At 55.5% G+C, this 26763-nt stretch overlaps 2 protein-coding genes across 3 annotated transcripts; both read right to left on the bottom strand.

Moving 5' to 3' along the window:
• Positions 1-2173: 2173 nt before the first annotated feature.
• On the bottom strand, positions 2174-4860 carry LOC119849095 (coenzyme Q-binding protein COQ10 homolog B, mitochondrial-like). Its single transcript, XM_038385769.2, has 5 exons — positions 4731-4860; positions 4241-4399; positions 3783-3975; positions 3015-3116; positions 2174-2669 (listed from the first exon to the last, which is right to left on the bottom strand). Exons 1-5 carry the CDS (start codon positions 4814-4816, stop codon positions 2502-2504), a joined length of 708 nt encoding a protein of 235 aa, XP_038241697.1. The 5' UTR covers positions 4817-4860; the 3' UTR covers positions 2174-2501.
• A 4486-nt stretch (positions 4861-9346) lies between these two features.
• COASY (Coenzyme A synthase) lies at positions 9347-20291 on the bottom strand. Of its 2 annotated transcripts, XM_038385768.2 has the most exons (10): positions 20071-20291; positions 18027-18695; positions 16767-16981; positions 15376-15507; positions 14439-14628; positions 12732-12796; positions 11814-11898; positions 11033-11130; positions 10795-10941; positions 9347-10058 (listed from the first exon to the last, which is right to left on the bottom strand). In XM_038385768.2, the coding sequence occupies exons 1-10, from the start codon at positions 20159-20161 to the stop codon at positions 10011-10013; spliced, it is 1740 nt and encodes a 579-aa protein (XP_038241696.1). In that variant the 5' UTR covers positions 20162-20291; the 3' UTR covers positions 9347-10010. The 2 variants fall into 2 exon arrangements, 1 of the variants encoding a protein (XP_038241696.1); XR_005290404.2 differs by lacking the exon at positions 11814-11898 and having other exon boundaries at positions 20071-20214.
• Positions 20292-26763: the final 6472 nt, after the last annotated feature.

Below are 26763 nucleotides of genomic sequence, written 5' to 3'. Positions count from 1 at the left end.
GTGCAAAGGCCCTTTGCATCACTCAGGCCATGGTCCTGCTGGGGCTGCACCGCGAGACATGCCTGAGATGTGATGGGTGGAGAGCACAAGCCCTCGCTTCCCCTGCGGGCTGCAAAGGGAGCAGCCCTGGAACCCCGATGGGCACCACTCAATGGGCACCCGTTATTATGGGCTATTCTCTGTCCAGGAATCGCGCCCAGGGCTCCCCCATCACAGACCAAGCCCCGCTTGTGCTAGGTGTTGCACACACAGACCCTTCGCCAGCCGCTGGCTCTCACCCCCAAAGGCCAGCAGCTCCAGCCATTGGCTCGTCTGCAACAGACATTTTCTTCATGATGAAAAATCCAACCTGTGTGAAAGGGCTGCTCCAGGCCCATGGGCTAATGGGGGTTCCTATTGTGGATACTAGCTACATCCAGGAGGGACCCCTGGAGCCACCTACTCTGACCCCCAGCCACTCACAGATCCTCACCTGCTAACACCAGACACCTGCAGAGAGTGTGTGTGTCCTGCACCCCTCCCCGCTCAGAGCCTCCCACCAGAGGGGCCTGCCTGGCATTCAGGTATTTCAAGGCAGCCTCCCCCTCCGCACCCCAGTGGCAGGATCTGGGGGGGCACGAGGAACATTCCTGGGCCAGGCAGCCCCTGGCCCTGGCCCAGCGTCTCTCTAGCTGGACCGTTCCAGCACAGCACAGCGGGGCTGTTTGTGAGCGCGGCTGTGACGCAGACGGGGGAGCACACCAGGAATCGGCGACCTTCCCTCCCCCTGCCTGCACCTCACTGCGCAGAGAGAAAACATTCTGTTATTTCCTCCTGACCCTGAACATGGAGCCTAGCTCCCCCTGCACAGTGACCAGGGGCGGGCTGCTCCCCTCAGGCTCCTTCAGTCACTGCCTGGATCTCCCTGGGCTGACAGCCTGTGCAGCACAAGGCAGTGGGGGGTTCACAGCCCGCTCCTTCCCCTTCGCATGGTTTGGGCAGCCACCTGCCCAGCCCCCAGTGTAGCTCTCGGGAGAGGCCAGAGAGCACAGCAAGGAGCTGTGAACTGGCTGCGCATCCATGGGCTGGAGCTCAGGAGCCTGAAATTGGTTCCTTTGCTGGGGGTCCAGTTCGCTTCTACCCACATGGGGGTACTTGGCTGCTAATAGGGAAGGAAGGAGCAGGTGGCTCCCAGCTGGGCTGCAGCACTAAGGGGACTCAGCTCTGTGAAGCAGGAGGGGGCAGCCGCTCATATCCCACCTTCCTGTGGGAAGAGCCAGCCCTGGCCCAGACAAGGCCTCTAAAACCTGAGCCCAAGCCCCAAGCCCAGGGGCAGGCTGTCAGCAGGGCCCTGGGCCCAGTGATTAGATTGCAGACCTGCTGGCATACCGCTGTGATCACCTGCACAGAAACCCAATTAGCAAATGGCAGGTGCAGGCCCATGGAGGTACTGGAGCTTAATCAGTCTGAGAATTCGCCCCTGGGACTCAACCCCATCCCACTGGGCACTGCAGCCACACTGCCCAGCACCAGCACAGGGCCCGGGGCCCCTGCGATCAGCAGCACCTCCACTGTGCCACACTTCGTATTCATCAGAACACGCCTGGCCAGGAAGACAGACAAGGGGCACGGGCCATTCGCCTGGACACTGACGCGCTGGGATACAGAAACCCCAGCAAGGGGTGCATAATTCAGTCAGTCAGGGCAGTTGCCCCAGCACTCTCTTGCCTGGAGTTAAAGCCATTTGGGACACAACCCACTCGTGGCAGCACCTCGGGTGAGCCGCACAGGGGCAAAGCCTGGGTAACACCAGAGCAGCGCATCTAGCAGGGCCTGCCCTGGGGTAAAGGTTATAGTGCCAGTTCCCCACGGAGCGTGGGGGTGGGTTTAACTGTTCCACTGCTGGCTGCTGCCAGTGCCAGAACACAGGCGTCCTCCAAGCTGTTATATACCCACGACCCGGGGAGTTTCCGTGTGCGGCTGTGAAGTGGACAGGAAGCTGGATCACACTGGATTCCACAGCCCCTCCCTGTTCCCATGACAGTTTCCATTTCCTGTTTGCCTGGCTAAGCTCAGTGCACTGAAATCACGGTTACTTAACTTCCCAGAAGCTGGGGAAGGAGGCTGCTGAGAAGCGATAAAGACCCCAAGGCGGAAGTGAGGCTGGTGGGTGAAGAAATGTTCAGAACAAGACTTCAATCCAAATTTTACTGAGGTCACATTAAAAACAGAACATTTAAAAACAGAACAGGACACTGGGTCTATGAACATTTGATATTGCAACAGACACATAGATCAGGACAATGGACCTTTGGTCTTTGTGGCACCAACATTAAATAGAAACAAAAAAAGGATTAAAAAAATAATTTATCCCCAGGGTGTGTGGGTTAAATAGACATAAATAGAGCAAGGGATCTGGGTGGCGTCCAGCCAAAAATCCGGACAGAATGAAACAAGACAAGAGTCTTCGGCTGAGCTCAGAGTGGTGTCCCATTCTGGCAGATGCTGGTCCTGAGGCATCATCACATGCAGCGGGCTGCCTGCAAACACTTCTGGGGATGCACGCCCGTCTGCGGGCCGTACATCTTCTCCGCCCACCTCTCAAAGGCCGTCACCATCTGCTTCACCACCTCATTGAAGAACAGGTTGGCCAAGTGGGAATGCAGGATGGACTTGAACTCAAAGGAGACCTGGCAAGGAAACACAGATCTTAACGGGGGCTGCCCTGGGATCTCTGGCCAAGCAATTAACCATACTCCTGAGAACCAGCGCAGGAGCTGCCACACTTTGCCCAGCCAGTGGCTGCATGTGATCAGCACGAAGATGCAGCAAATTGCAGCTGCCCTCGACTTCCTGCAGAGGGGCAGCCTGCCAGAACAGCAGGCTGCAGCATCACTGGGTGGCCATCTAAACCATTCATTAGCCACACACGGTGACCCCCCATGAAGGAAGGAATGCTCTGTGCAGGGCTAAGCCTGCCTCTTCCACCCCCAGCCCAGCCTGCCTCGGGGATTGGCACAGACAGGAACACTCACATAGAAGTCTAACGTGCAGGTGTCCGGCTGGCCCGGCAGCCCAGGGCTAAACCTCCACAGCGTCTCCAGGTGGCTGAAGATGCGGCTGTCGTTGCATACAGCCTGCAGGAGGAAAGGTGGCTCGTGTCAGTTTCATCCGACAAGGCTCTCAGCTGAGCAGCAGCTGAGAGGGAGAAATTTCAACCCACCCACACCTAGGAGCCAGTGACACCCAGCCAGGGCCACATGAACGAGTCTGTGAACGCGGAACGGGGTTACACCCGCTGTGCAGTAACATGCGAGCCCCCATCTGTAGAGAGGCTGGGGCTGGCAGCTTGCTTGGACAGAGGTTCCTCATCTGGCACCCGTCCCAAGCACTGACTTATTAGCGGGACGTCAGCATATCCTCAGCCCTGATCGGCCTGGAAATGGACCCACACAGCTCAGTGCCAGATACAACCCTGGGCCTCCTCAGACTCCAGCTGCTGCCTCAGCATGAGGGGTGGGGGTGTTGGGGGCTGCATCTCATACACAGAAGCATTATGAGAATGGGGCAGTCGGGGTCACAGCCACAAGAACACGAGGCTGGGAACCACAGCAACCTTCTCCAAGACCAGTCTCTGAATTTAGGTGCCCCGGCTTGACATGCCTTGGGCCAATTATCAGAAGTGTCGAGCACCTGTAGCGAGTTGAGAGTGCTCAGCACCTCCTAGCTAAGCCCAGGGTTTCTGGCCCTGGGCTTCCCCTCAAACCCCCTAGTGAGAACCCGGTTCCCTGGTGGCTCCTTACCCGGATCTGGTGCTGGGGAGTCAGGGAGATTTCAGAGACGTAGCGCTCCACGAGGGGCGCGAAGCCGACCTCCAGCTCTGCCCGCGTGAGCCCTTTGCGGCAGGACAGGATCTTGGAGCGGTTGCACCACGGCACGAAGAGCTGGTAGCTCTCCACGTTGGCCACCACGTTGTACATCTGCTCCATCGAGTAGCTGGAAGAAAGGGGAGATGAGCCACCTGTGAGCAGGTGCCGGGGGGGGTGACATTTCACAGAGTAACGTGCAGAGCACCTGGCGAGGGGGTCGTCAGGCTGGGAACTCAGCCACTGACCTGCACCCTACCCCCTTCCCTGGGCAACAGGCCCCTGCCACTGCCCACCAGAGACAACTCCCACTACCAGCCCCTTGGGCCAAGCCCCCCTTGGGGCGCTGGGGGCTCAGACGTTGAACACACACCGGCCCGACGGGAGCGACTCACCCCAGCACTCGCGCTTCCGCGTACTCCATCCGCTTGGCACCCAGCGGGGCTGCCAGGTTCAGGAAGGTCCGTGCCGGGGGCTGCGGCACCCACGCTGGGGCCACGGGAGGCCGCTTGGGGGCCTGCGATGTGGCCAGGATCCCACAGGAACTTAAATACCTGAAACACAGAAGGCGGGTACAGGGGGGTGAGCGTCCCTGCACATCCCGGGGGCAGGGCAGCCTCGCTGGTGTGGAGACAACCCCGGACAGCTCAGCCCGGGGAATCACCTCCGCAGCCCCCTCCCGCCCCCAGCACCGAGCCCCCCAGCGCAGCACGGGGGCTCTTCCGACGCCGCCTGGGGGGCAGGACACCAGGGGACGGTGCCGGGGGTCCCACGTGGGGCGTCCGCTCCGAGGGGTCGGGCAGGGGCCGCCCCATCCCCGGGGCCCGGGACCAGGCGGCGGCTCCTGGCGGAACCGGGAACCCCGCAGCCCGGCCCGGCCCTTACCGAGTCCGGTCCGCGGGGCGCGGGCGGCCCCCAGCTCCCCGCAGCGCCCGCAGGAGCGCGGCTCCCCTGCAGCTGCTCCCGGCCATGGCCCTCGGCTCGGTCCGTCTGCGCCGCCCCGGCCCCAGTGACGGGGGGGGACTCCCACGGGGCGGGGCCGCGGCAGGGACAGCCCCGAGACGGGCGCCCTGGGGCCGGAGGAGTCCGGAGCAGAGGGGCCTGGCCAAGGGGGGCCCTGGGCAGCTGTATGGGGGAGCAGGGAGGGGGCCAGGTCTCAGGATGGGTGTACGGGGGGGGGTCTGGGGCCCAGGGAAGCTGTATGGGGGAGCAGGTCTCAGGATGGGTGTAGGGGGGGGTCTGGGGCCCAGGGAAGCTGTATGGGGGAGCAGGGAGGGGGCCAGGTCTCAGGATGGGTGTACGGGGGGGGGGTCTGGGGCCCAGGGAAGCTGTATGGGGGAGCAGGTCTCAGGATGGGTGTAGGGGGGGGTCTGGGGCCCAGGGAAGCTGTATGGGGGAGCAGGGAGGGGGCCAGGTCTCAGGATGGGTGTACGGGGGGGTCTGGGGCCCAGGGAAGCTGTATGGGGGAGCAGGTCTCAGGATGGGTGTAGGGGGGGGGGTCCGGGGCCCAGGGAAGCTGTATGGGGGAGCAGGGAGGGGGCCAGGTCTCAGGATGGGTGTACGGGGGGTCTGGGGCCCAGGGAAGCTGTATGGGGGAGCCAGGGTGGGTGGCAGGTCTCAGGATGGGTGTACGGGGTGGGGGTCTGGGGCCCAGGGAAGCTGTATGGGGGAGCAGGGTGGTGGCAGGTTTCAGGATGGGTGTACGGGGTGGGGGTCTGGGGCCCAGGGAAGCTGTATGGGGGAGCAGGTCTCAGGATGGGTGTATGGGCTGGGGGTCTAGGGCCCAGGGAAGCTGTATGGGGGAGCAGGGTGGGTGGCAGGTCTCAAGATGGGTGTACGGAGGGGTCTGGGCCTAGGGCAGGTTATGGGCTCACTGAGGCAAGAAGTGGGGACACTCTCCCTTTTCCTGGTGCTGCCTGCGTCCAGCCCTAGGCCAGAGATGGAACCGTGTCATGGGTGCGAGTTCTGTGTTCGCTGAGTGGGGGTGGGGGTTAGTGTGTGAATACAGGGGGCGAATTAGAGAGAAAGCTGCCTGCAAACACCAGGGCTCGTTTTAGGGCTCCAGCAAGGCTGGACCCAGGGAACATTTCCCACCCCAGCTCTAGCCCCGGGGGCAGGAATGAGACACAATTGCTGTCTTTACGGCCCTAGAGCCTAGAGGCCAAGACAAAACTCCTACCTGATCTCCAGAGGAGCAGAGCTGGCCCCAGCCCCGGCTGGTTTTTCCCTGCTAAACCCTGCACGAGGGTTGGTTGCGTAACAGACACTTTACAACCTGGCTTCCGTTGCAGATGACTCACACTCCACATATGTAGGCCAGTCCAAGGGAGCAGGGATTGCGGACAAACAGCCTGGCCAGACTTCCTGGCCCAGTGTTCTTGACTTCTCCCTCGGTGACATAGCTGCAGCAGACTCGGGCCTAGGGAAGGAAAGAGCCTGCTCACTGCAGTCTGACAGTGAAATTCTAGCTGAGGTTTTCATAAGGCGTCTCCACAAGCTCCAAGGGCAGGAATCTCTCCAGGGAAGAGCAGCAGCAGCACTGGGAGATGGTCTGAAACCCTCCAGTGCTGCTGCTCTGCAGCCAGCATCAGGGAATCAACGTTCTCCTTGGTTGGAGACAGAAGGGACAGGCCCCGGCTGGGCCTGCTGGCTGGGATGGGCTGAAGCTCAGTATCACTCAGCTCTGCTTCCCCTCTGGGCATCTTATAAATCACCAAGAGCTCAGGGACAGTAGGGTGGGACCTTTCCTTCATTGACCCCTTGGTGATGGACCCACCCTATCCTCAGAGATGAAGCTTCTGTGACCAGAACAAGCTTGGGGGGGGAAGAGTAATAGGTTTGCTGGAGGAGAAACAGCCTGATCTACTGTAGGGCTGAAAAGAGTGTGAACAGCGAGCCCTACTCCTGCCCAGTAAGGAGCAGTCAGCTCAGGGTTTGTCTACACAGGAAAGTTTGACCAGTTATACCAGTATAGCTAAACCAAGAGTTGTTCCAGTATAACTCCACATGGACCCTCATAGTCCACTAGCCAAGTGGCTTTTTCAGGTTAACTTAAAACCCTTCCTAATTGTCACAAGCAACACTGAAAAAAGGCACTGGTACTCTGGACTTGAGTGGCCACAAGGATGGGGCATGGTGTTACTTTATGGTTACAACTATGGATACCAGGCGGGAAGGGTTGCAAGTGCTTTGGAGGACAGGATGAAAATTCAAAATGAACTGGACAAACTGGAGAAATGGCCTGGAAGTAAACAGGATGAAATTCAATAAGGACAAATGCAAAGTTCTCCACTTAGGAAGGAATAATCAGTTGCACACATAGAAAAAGGGAAATGACTGCCTAGGAAGGAGTACTGCGGAAAGAGATCTGGGGGTCATAGTGGATCACAAGCTAAATATGAGTCAAGAGTGTAACACTGTTGCAAAAAAGAAAACATCCTTCTGGGATGTATTAGCAGGAGTATTGTAAGCAAGACAGGAGAAATAATTCTCCCGCTCTGCTCCGCGCTGATTAGGCCTCAACTGCAGTATTATGTCCAGTTCTGGGCGCCACATGTCAGGAAAGATGTGGGCAAATCGGAGAAAGTCCAGAGAAGAGCAACAAAAATGATCAAAGGTTAGAAAACATGACCTATGAGGGAAGATTGAAAAAACGGGGTTTGTTTAGGCTGGAGAAGAAAAGACTGAGAGGGGACATAACAGTTTTCAAGTATGTAAAAGGTTGTTACAAGGAGGAGGGAGAAGAATTGTTCTTCTTAACCTCTGAGTTCAGGACAAGAAGCAACGGGCTTAAATTGCAGCAAGGGCAGTTTAGGTTGGACATTGGGAAAAACTTCCTGTCAGGGTGGTGAGGCACTGCAATAAATGGCCTAGGGAGGTTGTGGAATCTCCATCACTGGAGATTTTTAAGAGAAGGTTGGTCAAACACCTCTCAGGGATGGTCTAGATAATACTTAGTCATGCCTTGAGTGCAGGGGACTGGACTAGATGACCTTTCAAGGTCCCTTCCAGTTCCATGATCCATTTAAATTCACACCTTGACTTAAACCAGTATAACTTTCCTCCCCATGTAGACAAACCCTCAGATGCTGAAGGGAGTGGGGACACTTCTTCCCTCTATTGCTCTTTGGTCAGAGGAATTGTATCCATTCTGCGAGTGACCTACAAGCAGAGAGGGGGGGAAAAGGGTGGACAGCTCTTCTGGGTTCTGCCTGGACGGTGGAATGTTTGCCCCCATACCAAGGAACACACAAGGGGAGATTAGAGGTGCTGCTTCTTACGTGGCATCTTTATTATTTGCACCCATTGCAGCCCATTCTGAATGATCCTCTGCTACTCTCTTGGGGGATGATCCACCCAGGAGACCTCTTCGTCCATCCAAGATCTTTTTCTGCCTTGTGTGCTTCTGCCATCAGCTTTGCCTTCCAGTGCCATAAACATGCATCACCCACTGAACCTATTAACACGCGCCTTGCACTAGAGGTGCTAGGGGAGTAAAATGATTCTCAAATCATTAGCACCAGCAAGTGGCCTATAATTTAGGGCTCTCTGCTCCGTGGGGCAGTGCTGATAACCGGTTGAATGAGCAGCTCTCTCTGCTGGCCACCTGGCACAACGGCAAGGTCTATTTTTTAAAGTTACTTAAGCGCCTCGGTTACTGATAGCCACAGACAGCAGCCGTGGCCGGATCCTGCACGCTGCTTGGTGCTGTCCGTTGGGACGGGTTGGGTGTAATCAGCACTCTACTGCTAGGCACAGAAGGGCGGGTCCTGGGAGACTTTGGTTGGACTAATGAAGGATTCAGAGCTGGCTGGTTAGAACACCGTACAGACTCGCCCCTCAAACACCAAGCTGAGCACCTAAGCCATATCCAGGGCTGAGAGAGAGCAGTCAGTACACGCTGGGCATGAAACTGAATACAAATTCCAGCCCACTGGCAAAGCTCCTGCTGCAAGGACTGGTGATGGCAGCACCACATCCGAGGGGCTCCCACACCACCCCTTCCTCACTGCACTCAGGATCCAGGAAGGAGTGGAGGGGCATGGCTGCTTTGTGGCACTAGTGTTGTGCGATTTGGATCCGTTTTCCTGCTGCACAAGAGCTCTGCATGGGGGTTTTGTATCATCCCTATGAACAGCCTTAAGCTAACTTCAGCTCAGGCTCTGACAGCACTAGGCTGGCACTGGCAGTGCTCAGAGAATGGGGAAAAGCCCTCCGGGGTCTCCCTAGTTCAACAGACTTCCGATCTGGTGCTGGCCCAGTGCTCAGCACCTCTGGACACAGCTGTCCCGGCCACTAGTGCAGGAGCCTGCACTGCATGGAATGACAGCTGAGGGCTAGTGAAGCTCCCATCACAAGCCAACAGGATTCTCGCCCACGGCGGGAAGAGCTGCTTTAACTTAGACCAGTGGCACAAACGCAGCCTTCCTGGGGACAGGCCCTTGGGCTCAGGTGAACAGAAGTAAGAGGCCTGGCAGAACAATTACCACACGGAGACAGACTGCGCAAACCGGACTTTTAACTGACACATGCCTGCAGGGTACACAGTACACCCAGGTCTGGCAACCCATACCACGGCGGCCCATCCAGTGAGAAAGGGGGACAACCCAACAATACTGATCATACAAGGGGGTGACTGCGCTCATGTCCCGGCTCCATACAGTGTAACCCAAAGATGACTAGGGTGGCAAATGTAGCTGGGTCTACTACTGGGACATGCTGTGTGGCAGTGTTCTCTGGCTCCTCTGAGATGGCAGCCTCAGACGGTGCAGGGGACATCGGTCACATCAGGCAAGTGCTGCTGCTGCCTTCCTGGCTTGTGCCCATGCTGAAAGCTCAGAGCAGCTGCCCCTCATTGCCCTTTGTTCCCGCAGCAGGGTACTGCCTCTTGGTCAGGGCCTTTAGCAACAGTAAAGCAGGATGTCTCTGCCCCCAGCCCCTTCCCCTCGACACCAGATGTGCCATTTTAACCACCCAGCTGAGACCTGAATTGTGCCCTGCTGACTGAGGACATGTGATGCTAGAACACGGTGTGAGATACACAGTGGGGTCAAGTGCGTATGCACTCAGCCCCTGGCAGCAGGGCCCAGCTGTGCTGTGATTCCCAGTCTGACTGTGCATGAAGATGAGACGGGAGTGATGGGACCTGGTGGTTTTCCTCAGACTCTAGTCTTGGCCGATGCGCTGCTGCAGGAGGGCCCAGGCCTTCTCCACCTGCCAGAACAAACATGGGAGAGCAAGTCAGGGTCAGCAGAAAAAAGGGCACCAAATGCAGCTGTGCCAGGGCAGAGATGGGCACAGCCTACTAGGGCATTGGCGCAGGGACAGGTGTGAACTCCACTTACAGCTCAGCATGCACAAAGGCCCAAAACCTTTCACTCCTTTCAGGCTGTTTAGGACTCATAACCCACCCGTGGGGCAGATCTGCCAGGGGTGGCTGCAGCACAGACAGGATTTGGGGGCGGGTCTCATTGGCCACTCCACTAACCCCTGATTCCGCAGAGCTAATGCCGCAATTGGGTATCTACCAGAATGTGTTGCTTTTCAAGGAGACGACCCTCACCCCAGGAAGGAAAGAGACCCAGCAGCCATAGCTCCTCCATGGGGAGAGGGACATGGAAGATCCCTAGCTCCTCATCTGAGCCAGCTGTAAAGACCAGATATTCCTTAAGCCCCATTTACACTCGAGCAGAACAACGCTCTCACCCGATCTGATCATAATAGGGCGAGCAGTGGGAATGTAGCTTGTCCAAGGCTCTAGGGTAGCATAGGCAGGATTCTTATCTAACCACATGGTATCTAGGTCCTCGGCTGAAGCTCAGCATAGGTACGGTTTGCATCTCTGCCACAGGGATGGACCCCAACGGCTCCCCTCCATCCCTGCTGGCCTGTCCTAGGCAAGACAGCAAGCACTCCTGGATCCCCAGCTGGGCAGACCCTGGGCTCTCACCTGTTTCTGGGTTGCCTCCAGCTCCCAGAGGGTGTACAACACAACATGTGACTGCTTCACCCTCTGGCTGTTGTTCAGCTGGCTCTGCAGCCTGTTCCGAGCAGCCTCTTCACTCAGTCCGTCTCTGGCCATGATGCGGCACAGGGCCTGAAAAGACCAAGAGAGGACGTTCACTTCCACGCGGGCACACGAGGAGCCAATCCCTACCCGCAAATGGCTGGGGGAGGGAGTCGCCTACCTCCTTCTCCGGGACGCTGGCCATCCATACCTCATGGACCATGTCTGTCCAGCCAGCCTCCAGCAGCACTGCAGCATCCAGCACACACACCGCTTTACCTGTGGAACAAGGCCATTCCCTGTGAGTGCTTGGGAACCACAAGCACACACAATTCCCTGGGGCACACACAATTCCAAGCAAGCCTGAAATGGCACGAGTTCCTGCAAATTGGCAGCACAGACACCTTACCGCAGAGCAAGAGAACCCCGTGCAGAAGAGAAAGCAGCAGGCTCCAGACTGTTTCCTGCCTAGCATGTGCACACAGGCCGGGCCGGGCCACGGAAGCGTCTCCAGGAAAATGCCTGTCAGGCTAACAACGCTCCAGGGGCATTCCATTTCCCCAGAAAGCTAGAGGAATTCTCTCCTGGGGAAAACACATGCAACACCCTCACTGCTGAGATATGGTATTATAAATGCACCCATGGCCTTCTCTGGAAAGGGAGGGGGCAGAGTACCCAACCATTTAATGCAAAGACTCCCAATCCAAGTCTGGCAGCAGTTTGGCCCCTGGCACTTACCCAACTGCAGGGAGTAAAGGTTCCGAGATGCAGTGGACGAGCTCCCAGCAAAGCACAGAAAGGTTTGAGCTGGGAAAACCTAACAGCTCGAGGCTGATCAGGAAATAGATGCAGCTGCAGACTGGGGCTGAGGACAGCAGTTACCCAGGGTCTCTGGACTGTACGGTGGTAATAGGATGATATGTCCAGTCCCCTTTGGGTTCAGAGGGAAAGATCACGCTCACCCTGTACTGCCGCTTCCTTCAGCTGCCTCTGTGTCATCTTAGCGATCACAGGCCACACGATGTCTGTGAGACACTTCAACCGCTCCTGGCAAGGGCACATGGCTGGACTTCAGTTATTTGCTTTCAAATATGATCAAGTGACAGATTTCCTGGGTAACCCAGCAAGGGGAGTCGCCCACAAGCATCCCTATTGCCCCCCCCCAAGGGCCCCACGTTTCCAGCTGGCTAGGTTAGCCCCCAATGGAAGGTGATGATGCTGCACTAGGAAGCAAGGTGCTCTCCTCCTCTTTCCTGCCCTGAAGGGAACAGATTCTCTGAGCTGCTCCATCAGCAGTAGCCTGATCTCAGTCACTGCAAGAGCTCAGCTGAGAGGAGCTTTGCAAGGATCTATCACGATGTAACAGAGGAAGCTGGGGAAGTGGGAGTCACAGTCCAGGCCTCAGCAGAAAGGTGTCCACACAGGGCTCTGACTCAGACAAGCCAAGGAGCGACGAGGTCATGGAGACTGAACTCCCCTTCCATACCTCAGCTGCAGCTCAAAACCCAGAGTGGCTAATCTCCCACTGTTGGTCTCGCTAGTGAAGGGGGAAGAACAGGAGCGGACCAGTGGTCCGTGTTCCCATCACCGTGTTGGCTAACTCTGCTCAGGGGAACCCCAGGACACAGAGGCCTGGGCCACATCTACACCAGTGCTTAGACCAACACTGGGAAATGTTGCCCTGGAAGTGAGTCTCCTCCGGCTGGGCTACGGAGGGGATCCGGGTCTCCAGCGTGACCACCACCTTCACGCTAGAGAAAAATCAGCCTGCGGGAGCAGAGGGAGGCAGCAGCAGTAGCACAGAGTGGAACACACCGAAGCCTTGGCAGCAGCGGGGACAGGAGAGAGGAAATATTGACACTGAGCTGGGCAGGTTTTACCTGGTTTCCAAACACTTTGTCCCCAAGGATTTTCCTGTTAATTGTCCCATCTTCATTCAAAATGTCTGGAAGACAAAGAGCAAGAGGAAAAAAGGACTCAGGGTTCCAGCACTGGGGAAGCAGGGGCTGCTTAATGGTGTCTCTGCCTGGCATTCCCTTAAAGGGAACTGCAAACAAGGTTTCAAACCCTGGGCTTCTTTAAAGTGTATAGAGGGCAGGAAAGGCCTTTTTCCTTCACCTTGAGAACATTAGGAATGTCAAGTCCAGCCTTCCCAGCTCTAGCTGGAGAACTTGTCAGCGGGCACAGCTACAGAGTGGGAGGTCTCTTGCCTTACTGGAAGTGTCCTTTCTCCCTATGGTTCATTAGGCAGCGGAATTCAAGAGCAGTTAAAAACAGCTCAATGATCTCCCTAAGAATTTCTCCCCCCCTCCACCGCTCAGCTTCCACATAGCACGTCACCAGGCACCACCGAGACTTGAATTTCTTATGGAAAAGACAACAGATTTTTGGACAACCTTACAGGCCCGTCTCTAAGTCCCTTTTTCCTCACCTTCAGGTCACTTTTAAAGCAGCAGGTGGCCAACATACTCATGGCACAGCATAGCTCTCATCTTTAATACAGAGGCGAGGCCTAAAAATGCTACAGACCAACATGCTAGGTTTCATTTTAAACGAAGCACCTTCTGCTTGGCTCAAACTAGATCAGTGGTTCTCAACCATGGGTACACATACCCTGGGGGTACGCAGAGGTCTTCCAGAAGATACATCAACTCATCTAGAGCCTAGTTTTACAACAGGCTACATAAAAAGCACTAGTGAGGTCAGTACAAACTAAAATTTCATAGGCAATGATTTGTTTATACTGCTCTGTATACTATACACTGACATGCAAGTACAATATTTAAATTCCAGTGGATTTATTTTATAATTATATGGTAAAAATTAGAAAGTCAGCCATGTGTCAGTAATAGTGTGTGTGACACTGCTGCATTTGTATGTCTGATTTTGTGAGTTTTTAAGTGAGGGGAAACTACGGGGTCCTCATGCCGAATCAGACTCTTGAAAGGGGTGCAGGAGTCTGGAAATGTTGAGAGCCGCTGAGCTGGAGCACTGTATGCTAGGACCTCTGTTCTAAGGATAAGGGCACCTGCAGCTGGCACCATTTTCTGCCAGTCACCGGCAGCCTTTGTGCTCCCACAACTCTGCTTGCAACACAGTCCTTAGATCACCGAAGCTTGGGTGCCCTTGTCCTCCAGGGTCCCTACCAAGCAGTTTAGGCTTCCAAACCAACCTATTATCAAAAGAGCTCTCTGCCAGGAGCATCCTCTGGATCCCAAAGAGCTGTTTGTTTGGTTTTGAGACACCACCTAGGGATGAGTCAGCCAACAGACAAACTCTAGGTGGCCTGGTGTTTTCCTGCTTCAGTGGCAGCGAATACCCAGTACAGGGAAGCACAAGTCAGCGAGCACCCTGGGTCCAGGGCAAATAACCATGGGTGCTGTTTACAGCCAAAGAGGTCAGTGGATAAGAAACAAACTAGCTCCAGCACTTCACTTTCAGACATTAGCTCTCCACATCCCCCTTAGCTGGAGAAGTACAGGGTACGCTGACTGCTCCCAAACCAAAGGAGGGAGAGATTTGGAACTCAGATGTGTTCCCATAACCCTTGCTGCCCTGGTGTTCTATGCAGAATTTGCTCGCTGTACCTTTTCCGAACTCCTCCACCACCTGTTCATATGCAGGGCCACCAGGGGCATAGGCTTCATGGCCAAGTTTGTCAACATCGATGCAGAAAGCTCCTAGATGTTCCAAGTGTCTGGCAATGGAACTTTTCCCACTTCCAGTTCCCCCAGTCAGACCGATCACATAGGGACGAGAAGGCCGGGCTGGGTCTTTCTACGCAAAGAAGAGTTACAGCATCAGAAGATTCCGAAGCTACTCAGCGCTGGTGGGGGCAGGAAGGGTTGGGGAGAAGAGGCCCTGATCGTGACTCCCCACGAGCTCTGAGGATGGATGTGAAAGCTGATGCAAGCTGACAGCTCCTCATTGGGACCGTTAGTAGAGACATGGTCTGGTCTTGGTATGTTCCATGGATGCCCCTGAAAGGGAGACCCCGGCACACCCCAGTGTCCGCCACACCTCCTCCAAAACTCACTCAACATCTGGCTGCACTTCTCCCTGTGTTTAGTTACAGTCACGGGATCCAAACTAAGCCCGGGAATGTCACCGTCAACCTCCTTCTGGCATCAGGTCAGTCCAGGAGGATGCAGTTACAGGGCCCTTTCCCCCAGAACTCATTCAGGCAGGCACCTGGGCTGAGTTCTTTTGGACAGTGCCAGCTGACTCCAGCAATGGGCCCTGTCCAGGCCCTCCGCTGGGCGCTCCCTTGTGTTGTCTCTATGTCCCCACTCTCATCACTGCCCTTGTTATTTGACCCAGGACATGCGGTTGAGCTCTGTTGTCTTTGTGTCACTCCTCTCCTGGGGGGAGCAATTGTTGTTTCTGGTCCCCACTCACTGGAGGTCAAGTAGACCAGCGTCTCTCCCCAGGGCTAGAAGCCACACAAAACCCTACAAGCCAGAGGTCGCTTGGCAAACGACTGGAGTCACTGTTGCAGAGCCTCCAGTTACTGTGCCATCCTACCTGTGGCGGCTGCAGCAGTGTTCCGAGCAGCCTCTGCCGGATGCTGGAGGAGCTGATCTTTTCCTCTTCATTCTCTCCATGACTGGGGTTTTTAACCAGCAGGATCTCATGGAGGGCTAGTTCGGAGAGCCCCTGCAAACAGAATGTGCAGCACAGTGCGGTCAGAGGGTGGAGAGCCACCAGCAGCCCTTCAGTTAGACCAGCCCCCAAGCAGAGTCACAGTGAAGGCAGTGTCTTCACACCATGCTCTGGAAGCCCTATGCAATCAGCCGGCCTGCGGGCAGTTCTGCAAGGAGGCTGGAGGTTGCTGCCTCTCACCGATTAATCCTCATCTGCCTGCAACCGAGCAGTGCTACAGGCCGCTGCTGGGCAAGGACTGGGATGACAGAAGGGGACTCTGGAGTCAGGCGGGAAAGCAGCAGCCAGAAAAGGGGAGGGTCTCTAGGAATCAAGAGCCACTTTCCACCTACAGGACACAGCTCCCCTACTATCCTTTGGGCCAGGCCAACCAGTAACTGCCTGGGCCCAGGAGAGAGCTCCCCTGGGGCAGGCTATTCCAGAGTTGTCCACTCAGGGGATTCGTACACTGGGCACGAGCTGCCGTTGGAGACAGAAATCCCCAGCTGGGCCCAGGGCCCATCTGATGGGGCTGGCAGTTCCTATACATGACAGTGGACAGAGAAAGAGAGCCTCAACGGGGACTGCTGAGCTCCCAGATGCATCACTGGAGTTTTCTTGCTCAACCAGTGAGAAGAGATGACAGGAGGAAAGGGTCCCCCTTGGGTAGCTTCCCACACTGCTCCTGAGGGGGTATGGCTAGAGGAGCAGGGCTATACCCCTCATGGCATGAGCCATGGGGGAGGTTTCTGCAGAAGGCCAACCCCAGTGAAGAGGTACAGCCACATCCTCCCCCAGACTGGGGCTGTCCCTGCTACACCCCCTAAGGGGCAGGGTCCCTGCCATGGAGGGGCCATCTCTGTGGAGCTCAGAGGAGAACAGAACCCAATAAACTGTTTGGTCCTATCTATCCCTTGCACTCCCCGCTCACAGCTATCTGAGTTTTCATTCTTTTCCTCTGGAACAGCTACACCCTCCCTTCACAACACAGTCAGGAAGGACAGCCAGCTCATGAGGGGCATTGGCAGAGTTGAGTTGGGGGGGTGGGGGTGGGGAGGAAGCCCAGCCCTGGAACAGCAGGGGGAGTGCAGATCAGGACTACTGTTCACGAAAACAGGCAAATTGGGGAGCTTGTACAGCACCTGCTGCCCATGCCTGGCTTTGTCGAGAACTCCCAGGCCCTCACTTTCAATGCCACCAGATTTCGCCACACAAGTAAGGAATGAATAGCAGGAGGGGGGCGTATTCCACTAGGTCAGCTTTAAAGGCATTACATTTTCAAGTCTCTTCTTGTTCACGGCCACCCCTCCCTTGCAGGTCTCCTCACTGACTACTATACACTCCAAGTCAGGGTCCGTTATCGATGGGCCATAGGGGTCTACCAGAGGCACAATGTCATAACGCAAAGAGGGCTTCACGTCCACCAGGAACTCACAGAGCTTCTCCACTCGTTGCTCATATGGTTGGATCAGCTCCTTCAGCATCTTATCTGGAAACGACAAGAAACAGGGAGGAAGCAACAATGTGCAGCTCCCTGCACCCACAGCTAGCAGCAAATAGTGACAGTTAAAGGAGAGGCCGACAGAGGCTTTAGCAATCTCTGGAAGGAGCTGAGCCCTCACTTCCCTAGTGCCCAAAGGACATTGAGCTCCCCAGGTTTCTGTGCATTGGAGAAAGGAGTCACTCTGGCAAGATGCTGCTGCTGCAATTCCTTGGGTTTGCTATCAGAGGAGCATCATCTCTGCACAAAGCAGCAGTGAGCACAGACAAGTGACTCAGCCTTGTGCTGCTTGGCAGGGAATATTTAACTCCAAGGGCAGCACATCCATCCTAAAAACACAGACAGCAAAACATACTCAAGGGACACGAGCAAGATACCAATCACTATGACAACCCTCCCTCACAAGTGATGGCCCTGGGACGTTCAGACATCTCATCTTTTCACCAGGGATGCCGTTCCACCTTGGCTCAGGCAGTGGGAGTAGTCTGGTGAGTCTCACTTATCAGCTTTGGCCAGTTTCCAGTTCTCAGGCACAAACCCAGGGCTACTGCTTGGGCTCGCAGTACTGCCAGGGAAGGGTTAACAATACAAACCACCAAACACTGCTAATCCTATTAGAAGGTTTACAAAATCTCTTCATAAAAGCCACCAAGCCTAACTGCTGGGCCTAAATGACTCTCCTGTCTCGTTAATAAATGATGCTTCTAAATTACCACTGTGCCCACATGGTTCAAATGCGCTTTATATCTCCTCTGATGTGAAACCTACTCTCCCCTTTCATCCTCTCATGTGGTCTCCCCTTTCCCACAATTTACACACTCCACCTTTAAAGATACTAGATGCTTGGACAGCACCCCCCTTTCAGAGTCCATGACGGCTGGTCCTAAGCCGGCCCAAGGGAAACGCAACAGAGTGATACAAACGGCTCCCTTCCCTGCCATCAGGAGCAAAAGGACTGGAGCAGTGACAGCCCAAGGAAAACAAGCATAACTGGGGTTTTGCTTCCTGGTTTGGGAATAGGGTTCTTACTCACTCTCCAGAAGATCCTTGTCAGAGACACCAACCAGAAGCCGGTTCTCAGCCAGCAGGCAGCATGCACTCAGAAGGATCTTGTGAGCATTATGGAGTCTGTCAAAAGTGCCCCCGACAACGACATCACTGTAACTCTGCAGGGCCCTGCCATCCAAGTCTGGCTCCCATGGGGGCAGCTCGCTCTCGTCCATCATGGGCTCATACTCTGGGTACAGCAGCACAGAGATAAGATTGGGCCTGCAACTGTAAGAGCTGGTGGCATAACGCTCCAGGCGCTGCTTCACTGGGTTGTACTGGCCCCCATCACTGGTCTGGAAGTCGGTCAGGATCACCTCGGGCGGGTGAGAGAGGTTCTGCACTGAGGAAAGCGACTGTGGCGCCAGGCTCTGGTTGCGGATGTTCGTCAGCAGGACCCGCACGTCGAGGTGGCTGTGGATGTCAGCATCCACATACAGCTTGTTGATGAGGCTATAGACCTCGGGTGTGGCTGGCACGTAAGTGGACCTGGGCTGGGAAGAACCTGTCAAGCTGAGGCCCGGCTGTAGGTGAATGTAGAGCGTGTCCTCCACGATCCGGGAGGCCGAGGCCAGGATGGGCACAAGGCGCAGAGACAGGGCAGAGAGCGGGGCGGTGAGCACCAGCAGGCCTGAGCGGAAGACAGACATGGCACCTGGAACAGACACGCAGGAGCAAGGGAAGGGGTTACGTGGGTGACAGGAAAGTGTGAGAGCTCTAGTGACATGGTCTGAGCGTCACTAACCCCCAGCCTCACCACCCAGAACCAACTGCCCCAGCCTCACTGCCCCTGCCACTCTGCTCCCAGCCCCCCCCGCCCCCGTCCCCCCACCCTGCTCCCAGCCCCCTGCCTCACTGCCCCGTCCCCCCACCCTCTGCCACTCTGCTCCCAGCCCCCCCGCCCCCTCCCCCCACCCTGCTCCCAGCCCCCTGCCTCACTGCCCCGTCCCCCCACCCTCTGCCACTCTGCTCCCAGCCCCCCCGCCCCCGTCCCCCCACCCTGCTCCCAGCCCCCTGCCTCACTGCCCCGTCCCCCCACCCTCTGCCACTCTGCTCCCAGCCCCCCCGCCCCGTCCCCCCACCCTGCTCCCAGCCCCCTGCCCCCCCGCCCCCTCCCCCCACCCTGCTCCCAGCCCCCTGCCTCACTGCCCCGTCCCCCACCCTCTGCCACTCTGCTCCCAGCCCCCCCGCCCCCTCCCCCCACCCTGCTCCCAGCCCCCTGCCTCACTGCCCCGTCCCCCCACCCTCTGCCACTCTGCTCCCAGCCCCCCCGCCCCCGTGCCCCCACCCTGCTCCCAGCCCCCTGCCTCACTGCCCCGTCCCCCCACCCTCTGCCACTCTGCTCCCAGCCCCCTGCCTCACTGCCCCGTCCCCCCACCCTCTGCCACTCTGCTCACAGCCCCCCCGCCCCCGTGCCCCCACCCTGCTCCCAGCCCCCTGCCTCACTGCCCCGTCCCCCCACCCTCTGCCACTCTGCTCCCAGCCCCCCCGCCCCCGTCCCCCCACCCTGCTCCCAGCCCCCTGCCTCACTGCCCCGTCCCCCCACCCTCTGCCACTCTGCTCCCAGCCCCCCCGCCCCCTCCCCCCACCCTGCTCCCAGCCCCCTGCCTCACTGCCCCGTCCCCCCACCCTCTGCCACTCTGCTCCCAGCCCCCCCGCCCCCGTGCCCCCACCCTGCTCCCAGCCCCCTGCCTCACTGCCCCGTCCCCCACCCTCTGCCACTCTGCTCCCAGCCCCCCCGCCCCGTCCCCCCACCCTGCTCCCAGCCCCCTGCCCCCCCGCCCCCTCCCCCCACCCTGCTCCCAGCCCCCTGCCTCACCGCCCCCTCCCCCCACCCTCTGCCACTCTGCTCCCAGCCCCCCCGCCCTGCTCCCAGCCCCCGCGGCCCGGCCTGGGGGGCGCGGTGAGGCCCCGCTCGGGGTGACCAGCCCGTAAGGGGGGCGGCAGGCGGGGAGCCCGCGGGGGATGCTGGGTAACGCGCCCCCCCAGCGGGGACAGGGCCATGGGGGGCGGGGCCCGCGCTCACTCACCGAGCGGCCGGGCCAGGGGCCGCCTCTCGCCGCCGCCCCGCGCCTGACCCGGAAGCGCTACCCCAGCCCGCCGGAAGTGTGTCATCGCCATTTTTAAAATCTCCGTTTAAAGTCCAATCACAATTGTATCGACTTTCTGGGCGGCCTCTGACCCCCCGGGCTCTCGCGAGACGGGGCGCGACTTCCGGGGGGATGGGGGCGGGCTCACAAGGGAGAGGTGGGGCGGGGCTCCTGCAGGGGCGGGGCTAAGGCGAGAGGTGGGGCGGGGCTCCTGCAGGGGCGGGGCTAAGGGGAGAGGTGGGGCGGGGCTCCTGCAGGGGCGGGGCTAAGGCGAGAGGTGGGGCGGAGCTCCTGCAGGGGGCAGAGCTAAGGGGAGAGGTGGGGTGGGGCTCCTGAAGGGGGAGGGGCTAAGGCGAGAGGTGGGGGGCTCCTGCAGGGGGCGGGGCTAAGGGGAAAGGTGGGGCGGGGCTCCTGCAGGGGCGAGGCTAAGGGGAGAGGTGGGGCGGGGCTCCTGCAGGGGCGGGGCTAAGGGGAGAGGTGGGGCGGGGCTCCTGCAGGGGCGGGGCTAAGGCGAGAGGTGGGGCGGGGCTCCTGCAGGGGCGGGGCTAAGGCGAGAACTGGGGCGGGGCTCCTGCAGGGGCAGGGCTAAGGGGAGAGGTGGGGCGGGGCTCCTGCAGGGGCGGGGCTAAGGGGAGAGGTGGGGTGGGGCTCCTGCAGGGGCGGGGCTAAGGCGAGAACTGGGGCGGGGCTCCTGCAGGGGCAGGGCTAAGGGGAGAGGTGGGGCGGGGCTCCTGCAGGGGCGGGGCTAAGGGGAGAGGTGGGGGCTCCTGCAGGGGCGGGGCTAATGGGAGAGGTGGGGTGTGGCTCCTGCAGGGGCGGGGCTAATGGGAGAGGTGGGGTGTGGCTCCTGCAGGGGCGGGGCTAAGGCAAGAGGTGGGGCGTGGCTCCTGCAGGGGCGGGGCTAAGGGGAGAGGTGGGGCGGGGCTCCTGCAGGGGGCAGAGCTAAGGGGAGAGGTGGGGTGGGGCTCCTGAAGGGGGAGGGGCTAAGGCGAGAGGTGGGGGGCTCCTGCAGGGGGCGGGGCTAAGGGGAAAGGTGGGGAGGGGTAGGGAGGGGTTCCTGCAGTGACCCCTCACCCCACTTATTTTAAGATGGACTGAGGTGTATTAAAACTGATAACAGCAGGGAGGGTTTTAAACATGGGATTGAAGCAAATGCTAGTTGCCTTGTGTAGGCGAGAGCAGGAGAAATGTACCCTGGGGAGGACAACCCATGCTGTGCTGTGGGAAATCGGGGCTCCCTACAATGTCCCTTAAAATAAAACTTTGTCGCTTATGTTTCATGTGATATTTCCATCCAACAAAGGCGGTCACCCTACCTGGAGGGGGAGGCGCTAATGGTGGAAGTTAAGGGTGGGGGTCTCAAAAGGGCAAGTGGTGGGGGAAAAGGGGTGTCAAGATGCCCCCCATGTCACTAAGCATCACCAGGAGTACCCTGCCAAGTGAGATGGGAGTCCTGGGACCCATTTAGGGATCTAAGGGCCTTACAGACCCTGGGCTGGGAGCTGGCGGTTGGGGCCAGTGGTCCCTGCTGATCCACTGCAGCTCACCAACCTGCTTGTGCTTGGCTCAGACTCATCACAACTCACTGGAAACCCAGAAGGTGACACGGAGACTCTCAGCCACCTCTGTGACAATGGAAGAGCCGCCTTTCAGAGATCCACCCTCTAGCCAGGGAAAAAGAGAGGAGGTCTTGAGCCCTTGAGCCCTGCTCTGGAACCCGTTTGCTTGAGAACCCATCCAACAGACAAGAAATAAACACCCTCTACAACAAAGAAACCCTAAACCCACCCCAAGAGTCTGACCCCGTTCTTCTCCCATTAAACCTGATTTTTTAGCCATTTAGATGTCACAGCATTGATGGTAACCTAGAGGATCACCCGTTTTGTTGGTTCTGGAGCCAAACTCATTGCATATACCGGGGCTCCTTGCATTCCTCCGTTCCCTCCCCCCACGCGCCTTCTGTGTCACCCTCCCGTTCTCCTCTCTTCAGGGACCCCCTGCAATCTCTCCCCACACGCTCCCTCATGCCAGGGACTCTGGGTGCCCTCCCTTCCCCTATTGCCCCTCTGACACATGGAAGGGGCTCTTCATGCCTCCCTGCTCCCATGCCCCTCATACCAGGGTTCCCTTTCCCACATGCCAGGGATGCTGTTGTGCACCCCCATTCCTCCCACTATTCTTATTTCTTTTCTTTCTGCTCTGCTAACCAGATGCCAGGGGCTCCATGAGCCCCCGTCCCCGCATTTCTCCCCTTTTGTTTTTTTCCAGTTTTTCCCCAAATCAACAGGGGTCTGCTCATCGGTGCTTAGAACATTCCCTAAACCTTCGGAATTGATCAGATCCAGTATTCAAAAGTCATCGCATTACAGACAGAAAAAGGCCCTCAAGTCGCTTCGCCAGGCCAAGAAGCCTCTTGGGCAAGCGACTGTCTTGTCTGGGGCTTGCAGCCGACCTATGGAGCACCTGCAGCAGCTTTTCAGCCACCTGGAGTTGGGCGCGTGACGCTTCTCGGCAGAACAGGCCAGTAGTGCTGGAGAATGGGCTCCGGGCTGGGACAGGATGCGCAGGTGACACTGAGGGAATGGGTCCTGTGAGCGCCGAGGCTTCTCCATCTCTAACTACTATGTCCCTGCCTAGAGATGAGCTCCGGGAACAGCCTTTCCCACCTGGCCTCAGCCCTTTCTGAAACCGCTTCTTTCCACACTTAGGTCACCTTTCTTAATGCTTCAGAATACATTTCTTCTCCCTGCGTGGCCCGGGCCAGGCCTTGGTACACACCCTACCTCCTTATCTCACTACAGAAACAAACCCAAATTCCGCTGATAACCCTCTTCTGCAGCACCATGTCACATCCTTGCTATGCCAGGCTGCAGGACTGTGCCCCGCTCAGGTGCACGGGCCTGGGGAATTCCTGTCTGAAGGGGCCTGCGCCTGGGGGGGCTTGTCCAGGGCAGGGGGTGAGATCAAGGCAACAGGAGCTGTCGGGTAGGGGGAAGAAATCTGCCCCAGGGATGATGCTCTCTGGGGCCTTGGGCAGAATCTGCTCTAAGTCCTTCCATGACAGCAGCAAAGATACTAAAGAAACCTACTTTTAAAAGGTCCAGATAAAATTTCTGAGTTCAAGCGCTGAAGCAGGAGCTCCAGGTGTCCCCAAGAAAGACAGGGGAGGCGGGCAGTGACCAGATACTATGGTGATGGGTGCACTATAAACAGTAGGTAGATTAGATTCATAGATACTAAGGTCAGAAGGGACCATTCTGCTCATCTAGTCCGACCTCCTGCACAGCGCAGGCCACAGAATCTCACCCACCCACTCCTATGAAAAACCTCACCCATGTCTGAACTATTGAAGTCCTTAAATCATGGTTCAAAGACTTCAAGGAGCAGAGAAGCCTCCCTCAAGTCAACCATGCCCCATGCTACAGAGGAAGGCGAAAAACCTCCAGGGCCTCTCCAATCTGCCCTGGAGGAAAATTCCTTCCCGACCCCAAATATGGCGATCAGCTAAACCCTGAGCATATGGGCAAGATTCACCAGCCAGATACTACAGAAAATTCTTTCCTGGGTAACTCAGATCCCATCCATCTAATATCCCATCTCAGGGGATTTGGCCTATTTACCCTGAATATTTAAAGATCAATTACTTACCAAAATCCCATTATCCCATCATACCATCTCCTCCATAAACTTATCGAGTAGAATCTTAAAACCAGATAGATCTTTTGCCCCCACTGCTTCCCTTGGAAGGTTATTCCAAAACTTCACTCCTCTGATGGTTAAAAACCTTCGTCTGATTTCAAGTCTAAACTTCCTGGTGGCCAGTTTATACCCATTTGTTCTTGTGTCCACATTGGTGCTGAGGTTAAATAATTCCTCTCCCTCTCCTGTATTTATCCCTCTGATATATTTATAGAGAGCAATCATATCTCCCCTCAACCTTCTTTTAGTTAGGCTAAACAAGCCAAGCTCCTTAAGTCTCCTTTCATAAGACAAGTTTTCCATTCTTCGGATCATCCTAGTAGCCCTTCTCTGTACCTGCTCCAGTTTGAATTCATCTTTTTTAAACATGGGAGACCAGAACTGCACACAGTATTCCAGGTGAGGTCTCACCAGTGCCTTGTATAACGGTACTAAAACCTCCTTATCTCTACTGGAAATGCCTCTCCTGATGCATCCCAAGACCGCATTAGCTTTTTTCACAGCCATATCACATTGGCAGCTCATAGTCATCCTATGATCAACCAATACTCCAAGGTCCTTCTCTTCCTCCATTACTTCTAATTGATGCGTCCCCAGTTTATAACTAAAATTCTTGTTATTCATCCCTAAATGCATAACCTTACACTTCTCACTATTAAATTTCATCCTATTACTATTACTCCAGTTTACAAGGTCATCCAGATCCTCCTGTATAATATCCCGATCCTTCTCCGAATTGGCAATACCTCCCAGCTTTGTATCATCTGCAAACTTTATTAGCACACTCCCACTTTTTGTGCCAAGGTCAGTAATAAAAAGATTAAATAAAATTGGTCCCAAAACCGATCCCTGAGGAACTCCACTGGTAACCTCCCTCCAGCCTGACAGTTCGCCTTTCAGTAGGACCCGTTGCAGTCTCCCCTTTAACCAATTCCTTATCCACCTTTTGATGTTCATATTGATCCCCATCTTCTCCAATTTAACTAATAATTCCCCATGTGGCACGGTATCAAATGCCTTACTGAAATCTAGGTAATTTAGATCCACTGCATTTCCTTTATCTAAAAAATCTGTTACTTTTTCAAAAAAGGAGATTAGGTTGGTTTGGCACGATCTACCTTTTGTAAAACCATGTTGTATTTTGTCCCATTTACCATTGACTTCAATGTCCTTAACTAATTTCTCCTTCAAAATTTTTTCCAGGACCTTGCATACTACAGATGTCAAACTAACTGGCCTGTAGTTACCCGGATCACTTTTTTTCCCTTTCTTAAAAATAGGAACTATATTAGCAATTCTCCAATCATTCGGTACTACTCCTGAGTTTACAGATTCATTAAACATTCTTGCTAATGGGCTTGCAATTTCAGGTACCAATTTCTTTAATATTCTTGGATGAAGATTATCTGGGCCCCCCGATTTAGTCCCATTAAGCTGTTTCAGTTTTGCTTCTACCTCAGATATGGTAATATCTACCTCTATATCCTCATTCCCATTTGTCATGCTACCATTATCCCCAAGATCCTCTTTAGCCTTATTAAAGACTGAGGCAAAGTATTTGTTTAGATATTGGGCCATGCTTAGATTATCTTTAACCTCCACTCCATCCTCAGTGTTAAGTGGCCCCACTTCTTCTTTCTTAGTTTTCTTCTTATTTATATGGCTATAGAACCTTTTACTATTGGTTTTAATTCCTTTTGCAAGGTCCAACTCAACTCGACTTTTAGCCTGTCTCACTTTATCCCTACATGTTCTGACCTCAATTAGGTAGCTTTCCTTGCTGATCCCTCCTGTCTTCCACTCCCTGTATGCTTTCTGCTTCTTCTTAATCACCTCTCTACGATGCTTGCTCATCCAGCTTGGTCTACAACTCCTTCCTATTAATTTTTTCCCCTTTCTTGGGATACAGGCTTCCGATAGCTTCTGCAGTTTTGATTTAAAGTAATCCCAGGCCTCCTCTACCTTTAGATCCATAAGTTCTTCAGTCCAATCCACTTCCCTAACTAATTTCCTTAATTTTTGAAAGTCAGCCCTTTTGAAATCAAAAACCCTAGTTGCAGATTTATTTTTGTTAATCCTTCCATTCAGTTTGAACTGAATTAGCTCATGATCACTTGAGCCAAGATTGTCCCCTACAACCATTTCTTCTATGAGGTCCTCACTACTCACCAAAATTAAATCTAAAATGGCATCCCCTCTAGTCAGTTCAGCAACTACTTGATGAAGCAAAAAGAAAAGGAGTACCCGTGGCACCTTAGAGACTAACAAATTTATTAGAGCATAAGCTTTCGTGAGCTACAGCTCACTTCATCGGTGAAGTGAGCTGTAGCTCATGAAAGCTTATGCTCTAATAAATTTGTTAGTCTCTAAGGTGCCACGGGTACTCCTTTTCTTTTTGCGAATACAGACTAACACGGCTGCTACTCTGATACTTGATGAAGGAATCCATCAGCTATCGCATCTAGGAAAATCTGAGCCCTATTATTATTACTAGCACTGGTCCTCCAGTCTATATCTGGGAAGTTAAAGTCTCCCATGATCACGCAGTTTCCATTAGTATTTACTTTATTAAAAAGACATTAAAAAGGGCTCTATCCATATCCAAATTAGATCCCGGAGGTCTATAGCACACCCCAAGCACTATCGTAGGAGAGGCCCTACTAGTTTTCTTCCCCAATGTAATTTTTGCCCAGACGGACTCTGTCTTATCCATTGCATCGCTTCTTATTTCTTTACATTCTACCTGATCATCATAGATAATTATGATGATGGAGTGGCAGCTACTCCATCATTAAGAGAAAAGGAGTACTGGTGGCACCTTAGAGACTAACAAATTTATTAGAGCATAAGCTTTCGTGAGCTACAGCTCACTTCATCGGATGCATTTGGTGGAAAAAACAGAGGAGAGATTTATATACACACACACAGAGAACA

The sequence above is a fragment of the Dermochelys coriacea genome, chromosome 27 (assembly GCF_009764565.3).
Source record: "Dermochelys coriacea isolate rDerCor1 chromosome 27, rDerCor1.pri.v4, whole genome shotgun sequence".
In the NCBI taxonomy this organism is placed as follows: domain Eukaryota; kingdom Metazoa; phylum Chordata; order Testudines; family Dermochelyidae; genus Dermochelys; species Dermochelys coriacea.
Note: the sequence above shows the minus strand (reverse complement) of the source record. Positions and strands in the feature narration are given on the sequence as shown.